General features: G+C 51.5%; 1 protein-coding gene across 1 annotated transcript in view; it reads right to left on the minus strand.

Moving 5' to 3' along the window:
• SYNM (synemin) overlaps positions 1-13,056 on the minus strand; it is a 28,314-nt gene extending 15,258 nt beyond the window's left edge. The window contains exons 1-2 of the mRNA XM_072737182.1: positions 12,144-13,056; positions 4,131-4,255 (exon numbers count right to left, since the gene is read on the minus strand). Of these exons, the coding sequence (XP_072593283.1) occupies positions 4,131-4,255; positions 12,144-12,959 (941 nt within the window). The 5' untranslated portion in view covers positions 12,960-13,056. The remainder of the gene's footprint in view (positions 1-4,130; positions 4,256-12,143) is intronic.
• Positions 13,057-14,444: the final 1,388 nt, after the last annotated feature.

Consider the following 14,444-nt stretch of genomic DNA (forward strand, 5'->3'; position numbering starts at 1 on the left):
TGACCCTCAATGCCAAGCCACACTGGTTGGAGGGTTTGTGAACTCCTCTGAGTTGGCGTGGCATCCTGTGTCTCTAGAGCAGCCTGAGGGCACTTGGCTTCACGGGTGCGGCTCTTGCCCACCCATCACACACAGCCCTCCGTGTCAGGCCCCCGAGCTGCCCGGGAAGCCTAAATGCCTGGCATTGCCACAGATGCCATGCTAGCTCAGTGCTCAGGTCCTCGCCCAGACTGGCCCCTCTGCCTGAAAGCCCTTCCCAAATTATCTTCCTGGAAGCCGGTGTTGCATGTCTCATCCACCACTCCCCAACAGCATGTTGCACGCCACTAAGCCTACCCATCATTCACCTCATCTCTAGACTACTGTGAGACAGATAGGCTTAGTGCTTTCAGGATGCTTCCTGAACTGCTCTGCAAATAGCAGTGTGTTTGTTGAACCACGTGGCATCTTGTTAGAAGGCTGGTTTTGACGAGAAGGTCCAGAATGGGCCTGAGATTCTACAGTTCCACAGGCTTGAGATGCCCAGCGATCCCAATGCTGCCTGTGGGCCCCTGCAGCAGTGAGGCCCTGCATCCTCACTGCACTCCTGACAATCCTCCTGGGAGCTGTAAAACCACCACACCTAGGCCCATCCAACACCAAGCTGACTGGAACATCTAGGAATGGGCCCAGGGGCCAATGCTTTAACAGGCTGTCTAGGTGACTGCCAGGTTCAGATGCGGCTGAGAACCTCACCCTGTCATGTCAGAGCATCTCCCCTCTACCACTCGGCTGCCAGTGTGATAAACACTCACAGTGCAGGAAAAGCCTCGTGATGACACAGGTGGTGGACAAGCACCCTCAACCCCACACGACTCCACTGGTGACAGGCAGGTGAGTGCAAACACGGGTCCCCTGTGCCAGGCCACCTTCTCTTGTACTCTCCCTGGTCTCTCAGTGTTAGCCAGCCTGGAATGCTGCCAATCGTCAGCTGTAGTGTGGGAGGAGAGGGCTCATTCTCACACTCGCCTGTGAAGCCAGACACCAGTGTCTTCCCTGGCTACCAACTGGCCTGCAGGGTTTGATGAGATCCCTCCAGCCTCAGACGCCGAGGTTTGCTTTGTTCTAATTTCATTATTTTATTAAATTGCATGTTTACTTATAGACTCTAAGTCTACACTTCCGTTGGAAATTATACTATCTTGTTATTACTGTTTCTTCTTCACACTGAAGGTTACCGGAAAGGGCCAAGTTATCTGGGTTTGGAATTGTCCATGACACTTGAGAGCTGGCTTCAGCACAGCTGACAAATTCCAGCAGTACTGGGATGTGCTTCCAACTTTGAGGAGCCACAGCCCCTTTCCTTACACGAGATGCTAGGTCAACATAATGACCATCAGCTACGCAATGCTGGGGGCAGAGCCACTGCGGGGAAGATGTGGAGCAAATCTACACTATCTCAGGAGAGAGGCCATGCCAGTCAAACTGCCAGCCACCTTAGGCTCTCTGGACAGGGCTGGCGGGGAGTCACACTGCATGGAGCCCTGGGCCATGGACCCCAAGAGGCTGACAGTCCCTGCTGTACTCACTAGGGCAGGGTGTGAAAGGAAGGTCAACTTCCTCAAAGGCAGCAGTAGAGATTTCTAAAGACTAAATGGGCACCTGTGAAAGGGTCAGAAGAGCAAAAGTAGGAATTTTCATACCTGTCCTTTGGACAACAGGGCAAAATATAGGAAGAGTCACATCAGCAATGACAAGGGCTCTTCTGCAGGACACTCAGCAGTAATAAAGATGCTAGACTTTTTGGTGCCTAAGAACTGGGTTATATTCCACTGCCTGCATGACTTTTTTTTAAGATCTTATTTATTTAACAGAGAGAAAATGAGAGAGCACAAGCAGGGGGAGTGGAAGCAGGGGGAGAAGAGGGTCTCCACTGAGCAGGAAGCCCAAGGTGGGGCTCAATCCCAGGACCCTGGGATGATGAGCTGAGCTGAAGGTGGAAATCTAACAGAGTGAGCCCTCCAGGCAACCCCTCCCATAGCTTTTATATCTGTGGACATCTCCCAGACTAAATCCTGAGCCCTAGGAGGCGGGAAGGTCTGTAGCTATTCTAGGCACTGGGCCTGTCATCTGTAGCTGGGCAGGCAGCTCCTCATTTTCCATGTGCAAACTTGGACTTCAGAAAGACATACAGTGAAATCAATTACCCACTTTCCGGAAAATACTGATGCCTTCTCAATGGCTAGGAGGTAGCCAAGTCAATTCCTAATTGGGTTAGACCAATGCCAGCAACAGACAGAAGCCATAAACTCTGTCCCTGCCGACAGTCAGACTGCTGAAGTGAGCACAAAGGCTTCCCCATCAGTGCCCTCAAAAAAAAGCTCAACGGGCAGGGTTGTGACCTGCCTCTCCAAAGAGTGAGGCCCCAGATGTTCAGGCAAGATACCCACCAAGCCCTCTGACTCCTCCCAACAGAGAACAAGGAATAAGACAAAGGGAAGAAGAAAAGGGCTCAAATCCCAGAGAGAAGAAGCACAAGATCAAAGTCTCCGTATCCCACCTACAGAACCATTACAAGGACAATCCAACTGCCTCTGAAGGGAAAAGAGTCACCTGACATCGAGGTCACTGAACACAGGCACAGATGTGGGTTTTCTGGGGCAACCCCAACATCTTCTCTAGGATGGTGCCAGTTTGGGGCACCTCCCATCCCCGTGTCAATCCATGTAGCTCACAGGAGGGTGGCCCTGTCCAGGCTCCAGAGCACTCCATCCCCCTGACTAGGGAGAGGCACATGGCCCAAAAAAGCCAGACTGCAGGGCCCAGGAGCTCCACTGAGATTGGATGAGAAAGGGCCCCCAGGCAGCCCATAGGAGTGCTGAACTAGGCCTGGGCTCTGTCCCAGCTCTGCCCCTAACCAAGGAAGTAGACTCAGCCCCCTTCTTATCCTCTCCAGGTTCAACTCCCCTGATCTCTTAGCAGTAATGCTGTCGGAAGATGGCATTTCCTATTATGTCTTCTACTCCCCTGCCGAGAGGCAAAGTTTCCATAGCTTGTTCAGACTCATGACTAAGTTATACTCTCACATTTCCGGGAAACGAAGGGGACATTGTGACCACTTTACATGCTTTGGTGGGTGAGGCACAGCTGTCTCACCAGCCTGGACCCCTGGCTTCCAGGCCCCCCTCCCTCACTCCATAAATGGCTCAAGTAGTACCCACCCACCAGAGAGGGTACCACGGCAGCCAACAGCCACAAAGGCAGTCAGTCAGCGCTCAATCATGTTAGTGGCTGTTACTATCCTCACAAAGTGGGGAATCTGGGTGTTCTCAAAAGTCCTTCTGCTGTCAGTGTTTGAGATCTGGCCATTCCCTGTACCAGTCCTCACTGAGCAGGAAATCTGCAGGGAATAAGAAGCCCCACCCCAACCAAAGACTGCTTAACCCCCGGAGGCAGGACGGACACTGCCAAGGAGAAGCACCGCTTTCTGGCCCACAGGTGGCTCCAGGAACTTGGGACTGCCTTCTCTGCCCAACCCAGCATCCAAGCCCTTTGAAGGCTTTGAGACTTTTTCATCTGGACTGCTCACCACCACCACCACCACCACCCACTCCCTCTCCCGACACCCAAGTCATCATCTTGACAAACAAAGCCAGCTGCCTCAGTACAACGTTTGTCTTCTGGCAAAAATGCAGTTACTCAGGGCAAACCCATGGAGAGTCGAGTCAGAGCCCTGGGATCTGAAGCAACAGAACAGCCGGCATGTAGACTCAGGCCTGTCCAGGTCTGAGTTCTGGCCTCCACTCTCTAGCTCCCTAACTTCTCTGAGCAAAGCTCACTCCCCCTGGAATCACAGTACCTAATTCCCAGGATCCAAGGTGTTGACATGTGCAAAACTTGTTCCCAGCACCCAGAACACACGAACACTAGGCAAGGAGGTGAGTTCTGCTAGTTGCATCATGGGTGGGGTGGGGTGGGGGGGCATCTGCTCGGTGGTCTAAGTGCAGCCCTGCTCTTCCTTCTCTCTCTTTCTGGCCCTGGACTCCTTGCCAGGCCACGCCAGGGGGCTGCTCTTTGATTATCACAAAGCTACAGGGACCCCAGAGGCTCCAGGTGATTTCGCCAAGGCGGTCCCCCCACAGCATCCTTACCGATACGTGGCCACCTCCAGGCTGAGGCCATTCTTCACCTGCACAAGCTCCTGATACTCCCGCAGCCGATCAGCCATGGCCAAGGTGAGGGCCGCCTTCTCATCCTCCAGGCAGGCAATCACTCTCTAAAAAGAACAAAGGGCTTTTAGATCGGAGGGCTGGAGCTCCATGTGGTCAAAATGCAGGTACCAACAGTTCAGGATGCAAAAAGAAAAAAAAATCTCTAGGCTTATTAATCATGTAATCATTGTAAGGAGTGATTTTAAATAGAGTATTTTTCCCCATGGAAGTTTTTTTTTTTTCTTTACTACATACGGATGATGTTGACAGGACACTGGCTTCTCTGTTCCTACTCTTTAGTAAGAAGGAATGCTTAGAAGTTCATTAAACGTGGCAGTTCAGACATCAGGCTACTTAGGAAAAGTCAGCACATCCCACCAGTCAATGCGGATGCTACTCAAAGGAAGCCCAGACCAGAAAGCAGGGAGTCTGCAACAGAAGTTGCTCCAATCTGAAACAGAATATCCCCCGTACTCATGATTTTCCCCCAACAAGAAGCAGGTACACTCACAGAACTCTTTGTTTCACCCAGAAAAGACAGGAATGTCTTCAGGGCATAAATATCAATTCAGACCAAAATATGAATCTTCTTTGTGGACTGTACCTGGCGGATGTCGGTCCTGAGCACTCCCTTGGCACCTGTTGACGTCATGCTCCCAGCCCTTAGGGTGTGTCCACTCACACCTGCTAATTCTGTCTGTCCCTCTCTTTCTGGCAGGGAGACACTGAAGGACATGACCTGCACCCCCCCATCTCTAGAAAAACGCCCATCCCCTGTAAGTCACACAGCACACAATCGGTGAACTGGACTTGAAGTGATGGAGACGGTGCAATCTCCTCAAAATGTGCTATTTTAAATCAGCAATATCTTTTAGTTGGTACACACAGTGACTTCACTGGCCCCATTTTACAGTCTTGCATTACTCCGTGTTACAGTTTTGCATTAATGCTTTATAGTTGCTCTGGGGAATAATTAACTGAGCAAATATTTAAACACTGAAATGAGTCCATATTCTTTAACTTCTGGTTGGTAATGGAAAACAGCCTTATTTCTGAATACAATTAACTAAACTGGCTACATCTTTAGACATTTATCTTTGTGGAATTCAAAAATTGTAAGACAATCAGGAGAGGGGATCTATTTCCATTCCCCATGTAATCCCTCCAGCAAAGGTACCAGGCAATACATTAAAGGTCCACAATAAATATGTAAGATCTGAAAAAAAAAATATGTAAGATCTGCAAAAGCAATGAATAAACTAAGATCTCACACTGGATCTACCATTTTAAATGATGCACAATCAGCATGTAAATAATCCTGCCTCCCTAAGAGTTCTATATCAGCTAATGATTGTTTCTAGGTTCTCTCTGTGTTCTCTCTCATGCTAAAAACAAAAACTGAAAGGGGCACCTGGGTGATTGAGTTGGTGAAGCGTCTACCTTCGGCTCAGGTCATGATCTTGGGGTCCTGGGATCGAGCCCCACATCGGGATCCCTGCTCAGTGGGAAGTCTGCTTCTCCCTCTCCTTCGGCTCTGCCCCTCCCTCCCCCTTTGCTTGTGCTCACGGTCTCTCAATTAATAAAATCTTAAAAAAATAATAATAATAACCTGAAACCTCTCAGCTTTTAAAACAAAGGAGTAGGGCAGCACTGGTGGCGCAGCAGTTTAGCGCCGCCTGCAGCCCAGGGCGTGATCCTGGAGACCTGGGATTGCGTACCGCATTGGGCTCCCTGCATGGAGCCTGCTTCTCCCTCTGCCTGTGTCTCTGCCTCTCTCTGTGTCTTTCATGAATGAATAAAATAAAATCTTTAAAAAAATAAAACAAAGGAGTAAATTTAAGAACCTCTAGCTAGCATCCCAGGGTAGATCTACTTTTTTAAAAAAAATATTTTATTTATTTATCATGATAGAGAGAGAGAGAGGCAGAGACACAGGCAGAGGGAGAAGCAGGCTCCATGCAGGGATCCTGACATGGGACTCGATCCCGGGACCCCAGGATCACACCCTGGGCCAAAGGCAGGCACTTAAACCGCTGAGCCACCAGACTGCCCCTACTTTTTTTTTTTTAGATCTATGTTAATATCCTCCCAAACTGGCATTATAAGTAGATAAAGAGGTTCGCCAAAGCAGATCACTAGCCAGTCTTTTTTTTTTTTTTTTTAATTTTTTTATTTTATTTTATTTATGTAGTCATACAGAGAGAGAGAGAGAGAGAGAGAGAGAGAGGCAGAGACATAGGCAGAGGGAGAAGCAGGCTCCATGCACCGGGAGCCTGACGTGGGATTCGATCCCGGGTCTCCAGGATCGCGCCCTGGGCCAAAGGCAGGCGCCAAACCACTGCGCCACCCAGGGATCCCTACTAGCCAGTCTTGATGTAAGTGATGTAATTGCCAGAATTTAGCCATGACATTCAGACACTGTATAGTTAAATCTTTTTTTTTTAAGATTTTATTTATTTATTCATGAAGAAACACACAGAGAAAGGCAGAGACATAGGCAGAGGGAGAGGCAGGCTCCCTGTGGTAAGCCCAATGCAGGACTCAATCCCAGGACCCAGGGATCACGACCTGAGCCAAAGGCAGACACTTAACTGCTGAGCCACCCAGGTGTCCCTATAGTTAAGTCCTGTGTTCAAATCCCATGTTCCCCCATTTTAGAGGGAGGATAATCCCAGGGACAAGGTTCGAGTGTAGGGTATGCTATAAAAATACAGAGAGTACTCCATCCTACTACAGGAAATTCAACCTGAATATCAAAACTTGAAAATCGTAGTAATTTGTTCTATAGAGGGAACTTCAATTACTATTAAAATTGCTTAGAAAAAAGTATCATATGCACATGCTTCTCCAACCACAAACCTCCTGAGCAGGTCAGGATCTCCCAGTCATGCCAAAGAGGTAGAAATGAAGATTCTCTTTCTTCCCAAAGGGCACAGAGTAGGTCTGTGCCCCGCAAAATCAAGAGGGGAAAAATCAAACTCTGTTTAAGTCAAAATGAGTATAGTCCCAACTGCATTTCCATGTGATTCAACTCTCCCTAAACTGTCAAAGGAAAATGACTTGACTTTTGGAACCAGGAACACCAGTCAGACTTATTGGCTCCTAACAGTCTCTAACAGAAACTGTAACCAATCCTTCAGGTTGAAGAAAGCTTCAACTTGGCTTTGACTCTGCCAGGAGTTCTCAAACTGGGGGCCAGGCCAGAGGTACTGGAGCAAGAGACACCAGCTCCTGATTCTAACCAAGCAAAAGCAGTTCCACCTCATGTTATAAAAGCTGGGTAGAGAGGTCACCTCTTTGGATTGCTATTTAGGGACCTTTTGGATGGCATCACAAGTGATGATGCAACGGAGGTCTGTTTCAGGGAGAGCATGCTGCTGTTAGGTGTCCAGAGAAAGCCCTTTTTCTTAACCCAACTGGAGCTGCTCTCCTCCAAGCAAGCCACACAGACAAAACAGGAAGAGCCTGCAAATGTCACAGTCACTCAGAATCTGGACTGGGAGAGCTTGAGGGAATTTAAATACTGTGATACCCTCATTTAGACACCAAAACTAAATGTAGTTATCATAACAAGACTCAATGGAATGCTAAGTTTGTATAGCTCTAGTCCAGACAATACGCTTACAATACCTAGTGGGTATTTAAGAGGCACCTCAAAGTGAACTCCGATCTCCCACCCAGAGCTACCAAATCTCCTGCTCCAACCCCCGTCAGCAAGGAGCACTCCCTTTTTTCAGTGGTTTAGACCATAAGCACTGGAGTTAACTTTGATTTCTTTCCCTCTCTTCTACTGCATCTGATCCATCTGTGCAGACCCTGTGGGTTTCAACCTCAGAGAGCTTGTTCTCAGCCCCTCATAGCTGCCCCTGGTCCAAGCATCCAGCACCTCCTGCCTTGATTGGCAAAGAAGTCACCTAAAAAGTGCTCCCTGCTCCCACTCCTGTCCCACAGTCTGTGTCCAACACAGCTGGCAGAGCAATCGCATTTAGATACAGTGAGGTCACCACTCACCTCTGCGCAGAGTCATCCAGGGGCTTCCCATGCTGCTCAGAGCCAAAGCCCAAGGGCTGTAGAGGCTACTCTCCCCCTTGCTCACCCTACCCTACCACATCCACTTCCTGGACACTGTGCACTGTTTCCACCTCAAGACCTTTGAAGGCAAGGGATTTTCTCTGTTTTTGTTTTGTTCACTGCTATATCCTTATCACTTAAGGACCAAGCTTGGAGGATGCCTGGGTGACTCAGTGGTTGAGTGTCTGCCTTCAGCTCAGGTCATGATCCTGGGGTCCTGGGGTCAAGTCCCACATTGGGCTCCCCGTAGGGAGCCTGCTTCTCCCTCTGCCTGTGTCTCTGCCTCTCTCTCTCTGCCTCTCATGAATAAATAAATAAAATCTTAAAAAAAAAAAAAAAGAACCAAGCTTGGCACACTTCATGCTCAATAGCAGTCTAATGAATGAATGAACTGAATGTGTCCACTCTGTGAGTTGTTTTTATTACCCCTGTTTGGCAAATAAGGAAACTGAGACCCAAACAGTGGCAGAGACAAAATTCAGACTCAGGCAGGGCGGCTAACCCATCCCCATTCCAGTCAAAAGAAAGTTCTCATTCAGTCACATTTTGGAGACATAGATACCTTTGATAGTCAGCCTCAAAAGGCTAAGAGCTCAGTTTCAAGAGCAGAAATCTCAGTGTTTCTAAGGTAAGGCTGGCATAAACCACAAACATCTTAAGTTTTTGTCCAAAGCTCCTTCCTATGAACTGGGAGACAGAGTGTATCACTCAGGCTTCAAGTGATCTAAACCACGTATAAAATGCTGGGGATTTGGCTGTCAGTTCAGCAAACTCCTCTCTGGCAGATCTGGGGGGAGGGGCCTAAGAAAGAGAAGGCAAAATGAGGAGGCCTTAGCAGAAGAACCACTTTTCTCAGTAAGACAGTCCCAGCCAGCATCTTGTTCACTCAGGCTACAGAGGAGGCCTAGAGCCAGGAAGACAGTGGGGGCACTGCGTGGGGGCTCTGCCTCCAGGTGAGGGAGGGGACAGTTCCCACTAAACCACAGGCTACACAAAAAGGAAATAAAACACATATGACACTAAAACTATCCTGACAACAGCCAACTGGAAGAGTCAGAAAGTATTCTGGGATTTCAGCTTAGGGGGCACCTCTGGGCTAGCCCTAAGGAAAAACAACTATCATTATTCTACGAATGCAGAGAGAATGCTGGTCAAATGTTTACCTTTTATGGAACAGAGAAGAGCAGAAATGTGGATCCTTGGTTAGTTGCTCTGACACTGGCACCTGAAGAGGATACTGACTTAGCTACTTACACACTAGGTGACCTAAGTTTCATCATCTGTGAAATGGGACTAATAGGAGTATCCACCTCCTAAGGTTGAGGTGAGGACTAAGAGTGAATACACGTGAAGGGCCTGGTTCCCGTGGTACCTGGCACATGAGAAGTGCTTGATACAGGCTAGTTCTTAGTAAGGAAACATTTACTGCAAGTATATTAACCCAACCACGTTTTGATAGAATTTCAAAAACAAAAAACAAGGGTTTGGGGTTAACTCATGGACACTTACTCCTTAACAAAACTCCTAGTATTTTTACCCTTAAAAAAAATACTAACAGGTTTGGTGTTGAATCTTTGGGAATGCCATTTGTAATTCGGTTGCTTTAAGGCTAACTGGAATAGATTCAAGATCCATGTAAGAAAACAATACAATGAAACCACACAAATTGGAAGTGAAAAAAAAATCCAAGTCCTGTGGGCATTCCTTGTTCCCTACTTTTAGGTCAAAGAAATGAATTTCAATGCAAGAGGTATTACCAGACTGTTGAGGGCAGGATCCTAGTCCCTGTCAGGTGTACCCCAGGGAAGGCACTTCCCCAGTGGCTCCTGGTCTCCTCTATCAAAGAGCAGGACAGTGATTCTGAATGCGCATCCCAGGTGCTTACTTCTGCTGTAGTCAGAGGAGCTCTGTTCATATCTGTGGTTGCACTAAGGTTTATTTAGGGGGGACAGGGTCCTACTTCTAAAAAGGAACCCTGTAACCAGAGCTTCAAGGTCTAAATCGAGCCAAGTGAGCTATGATTCCAATGGTTGAGGATTTTGCCCACACAACACGCCTCAGAGAAGCAGTTTCCAAACCTGCTGGCACAGCAGGGGCCTTGGGGGCGGGAGTTGGGGTTCCCTAGAGCCAGGCTCGAGGCTCCGTGGACTGTTAAGTTTGGCAGGCACTTCTTTTTGGTGAAAAGCTCCGTGAAAGCTTCCACCAAGATACTTTTTAACTTCCAGCCAACACAGAGCATGGGGCCCTATGGAACTAGCATCTCCAGCTGCCATCATTGGAGAGGGGAGCACTCAGGCATCTAGAGTAAACTCTGGAAATCAGCACACACTTCAGCCAGTCCCTGTCCTTGCTCTACTACAGCCCTGGGTGGGGAGGGAAATGCTTTTGAAAATTATGAGGCAGAGGCCCAACAAAACCCACATTCCAAAAGAGTAAATTCCAAACAATTTAGTATTGTACTGCTTCATAGGATTTCCCATCTAGACTCCAGCTCTTTGAATACGGAAACACCGACGCAGCACTCAGAGCTAGGAGCAGTCGCTAGATATTTGCTGATTATTGGTGGACACCTGTCACACCACCATAGTCCTCGAGGCCATGACCACTGTGGCCTGTTTACTTCCTATATTAAAAAAAAAAAAAAGGCCCATGTTCCATTTATTTCCTATATTTAAAAAAGGGGGGTGGGGGGCCTGGGTGGCTCAGTGGTTTGGCGCCTGCCTTGGGCCCAGAGCGTGATCCTGGAGTCCCGGGATTGAGTTCCACATCAGGCTTCCTGCATGGAGCCTGCTTCTCCTCTGTCTGTGTCTCTGCCTCTCTCTCTCTCTTTTTCTCTGTGTGTCTCTCATGAATAGAAAATTTTTAAAATATATATATATATATATTTGTCTTATATATATAAGATTTAATATATAAGACATATATAAGGTTTATATATATAAGATTTTATATATATATACATAAAATTTCTGAACTTGTGTGGATGTTATCTTAAACTGTCAACCTGAGAACCACTGATAGTATGATTGGGGGATATTTGCAAATGTGGCTTCGGCTAGGCAGGACCAGGCCAATCCTAGGACTGGACTGGGTGTACAGACAATGATCGGCCACAAGTGTCACCCAGTCCGTGTCAGACGTTCGGGCTTTGCTTCTCTGAAACAGTGACTGTTTATGTTACCCCGCACTTGTAATAACATCCTGCCACAGGGACCAGCACGTTTCCACGACTTTTACACTACCCAGAGGTCTGCTGTCTGCTTGTACGGTGAGAAAAACACCTCGGAGTGAGCTCTTTTCTGCGTGAAAGTGCTGCCCCTCCCAAGAGCAAACAAGGCAGCGGCCCGGAGAGCCGAATCCACTGCCTCCTGCCGGGAAATCACTCGGGCAAAGCAAGAACCGGTTTAGGAACGACTCGAGTTTTCCCCAGGGGCGCCCCCAGCCAGGGGAGGGGGCTGTCACTTTGAACGGCTCCCCGGTGGGGGCCTGACGCCGCCTAGACACCTGCCCCACGCGGAGACCCGCCCGAGAAGGAATGCGCCGGAGGTCGGAGAGGCTGCGTGGCGGACTCCTGTGTGATTTAGGTCAGGGGACCCGGGCCACGGGGAGGGAACCTAGCGCTGCCTGGGTCCTGGGTGTTTTGTCAGGATGCACGCGCTCAGGGCAAAAGCTACAGACGTGACAACCTGACAGATGGCAGGGCCGGGCCGCCGTGGACCGCACTCCCCGCAAACTGCGCTCCTCTCCCGGCTGGCGAGACGCCGGGCCCTCCGGGGGTGGGGGTGGCCCCCTTCAGCGCCCAGCTGCTGGGGCCGAGCGGACCCCCCGCGGGCCGGCCCCACCCACGGGCCCCGCGCCCCCGCCCCGCCCCCGCGCACCCACCTGCCGGTCCTCCGCCTGCAGCTCGAACTCCCCGCGCACCCGCAGCAGCTCCTGCTCCAGCCCCGCGCGCAGCCGCTCCAGCTCCAGCGCCTCGCGCCTCAGCGCCTCGGCCTCCTGCGCGCACAGCCGCGTCTCCTCCTCGGCCTCGCGCCGGCTCTCCTGGCCGCGCCGCAGCGCCTCCTCCAGCCCGCGCACCTCGTCCTCGTACAGCCGCGCCGTCTCCCGCCACGCCTCGGCCGCCAGCAGCGCGTAGCCGTCGCGCACCTCCCGCAGGCGCGGCGGGGGCGCGGCGGGGCCGGGGCCGGGGGCGCGGGCGCGGTAGCTCAGGGCCAGGCGGGCGGCGCGCGCGCGCAGCTCCCGCACGTCCTGCTCGTGGGCCGCTTCGAGGCCGCGGCGCTCGGCCCGCAGGCGGCCCAGCAGCTCCTCGAGGGCGGCGCGCGCGCCCAGCGCCTCCTGCAGCTCGCGCCGCTGCGCGCCCAGCTCGGCGTCCAGGCGGCCGCGGGCCGCGCGCTCCTCGTCGCCCAGACGCCGCAGCTCCCACAGCTCGCGCCGCAGCGCGTCGCGCTCGCCCTCGGCCAGCGCCGTGGCCCAGCTCAGCTCGTCCAGCTGCTGCCGCAGGCCGCGCGCCTCCTCGGCGAAGCGGGCCTGCCCCTCGGCCCACAAGGCCTCCTGCCCGCGCCGGCCGCGCAGCTCCTCCTCCAGGAGCAGGTTTTCGCGCTCCAGCTCCCGCACCCGGCACACGTAGTCGTAGAGCCGCGCGTTGAGCTCCTGCAGCTCGGCCTTCTCGGGGCCCGTGTGCAGCCGCCAGGAGAGCATCTTGCTGCGCCGGCCGGGTCCCTCCTGCCCTGGTCTTGTCCCCTCGCCCGCGCCGCTCCGGCCCCGCCGCTGCCCGGGAGGCCCGCAGACTGGGGCGGGAGCCGGCGCGCCGCGCCACTTAGCGGACCCGGCGGGCGGGAGCGGGCGCGGGCGCGGGCGCGGGCCGCGGCCTCCAGCCAATGAGAGCGCGGCCCGGCGCGGGCCCTGCGGCCGGACGGCGCCCCCTGCCGGAGTGACAGTCCCGGCCTGGCCGCCCAATAGCAGCCCAGTAACGGGCGGGCGGCAGGCTCTCTGGGCAGGGATCCTCGGACGGAGAAGGGACGCGGAGGAGCGCTCCCCGCTGCTGCCCCGACACGCGCACCTGCAGCACCCGAGTGTCCCGGCGCCGATGGAAAGACACAGGAGCCGCCCCCAAGTGAGACAGCTGATCACTTATGCGAGACTTCTCATCCACGGTTCTGAAGCTCGGAGGCCTAAAAATTATATACGTACATATAATGTACACACACAAATCTAATACACATACATATGCATACGCATGCATGGATGTGCATTAAATATTCTATTTTAACTTAGTACATAAATACACATTCACTTGCCAGGGCTTCTGTATACAGCCAAGACCTTTCTTTTGTTATAGGTTGACTAGAGGTCCACGTTTGCCTTGTACAAACTACCCGTAGAAGACATAGTCTACACTTTCCAATATCAGTTTCTTTCTTTTGGAGCGGGAACTACAAAAGATTGTGAAGTTCTCCGAGTGCAGAATTTTCCTGGACACCTCCTATCTCACCAAACGTTTACAATTCTCACTGTTCCACCTAATGGGACAGCTGCTTTTTTCCAACATCGTGCCTCCACTTAATTGTCACGGAAACCATAGCTCTCTTTTGCACGCTTGCGTTTCATTAGTTTTCATGACAGTTATTGAAGTTACAAATGACAACGAACAGGTACCAGTAGCATTGGGGAGCATGAGAACAAACGCAGCTGGCCTTTGGTTGGAGTACCCCTGGATTGGTGGGGACAGAAGTGCATAGGGGAGGCCCGGAGAGTCATCCACTGACTTTGAAGTTGGCATGGAAAGGTGAGTTAGTCAGCAAGCTGGTCCAGGGCAGGTCCCTTGAGACAGCTTCCAGGGCTCTCCTTGTGACAGGCATAAGTCTCCAACCACAAATGGGGCAGAGGTGGCCCTTTGTTTTTCTAGAGAACTCGTATCACAGACTCTATTCTGCGGGCAGTAGAAGTATCTTTCGATTTAGAATTCTTCCCCCTTTCTGCCAAGGCTAAGGTAGGGGAGGAAAAGGAGGGGCCAAGGCTTGGGACAGGGACTCTGGACCCCTGTTATTGTTCACCCTTCTCCCTTTCACCCAGGTGCACATTGCACCTGGCCCTTGCTTCCCAGGCCACACTGCTGCTACGATGTCATTGGCCAGACCTGTCCAGGGGTCCTATCAGCAACAAACATCTTTCCTGGACCACGCC

This window comes from Vulpes vulpes, chromosome 14 (assembly GCF_048418805.1).
Source record: "Vulpes vulpes isolate BD-2025 chromosome 14, VulVul3, whole genome shotgun sequence".
NCBI lineage: Eukaryota > Metazoa > Chordata > Mammalia > Carnivora > Canidae > Vulpes > Vulpes vulpes.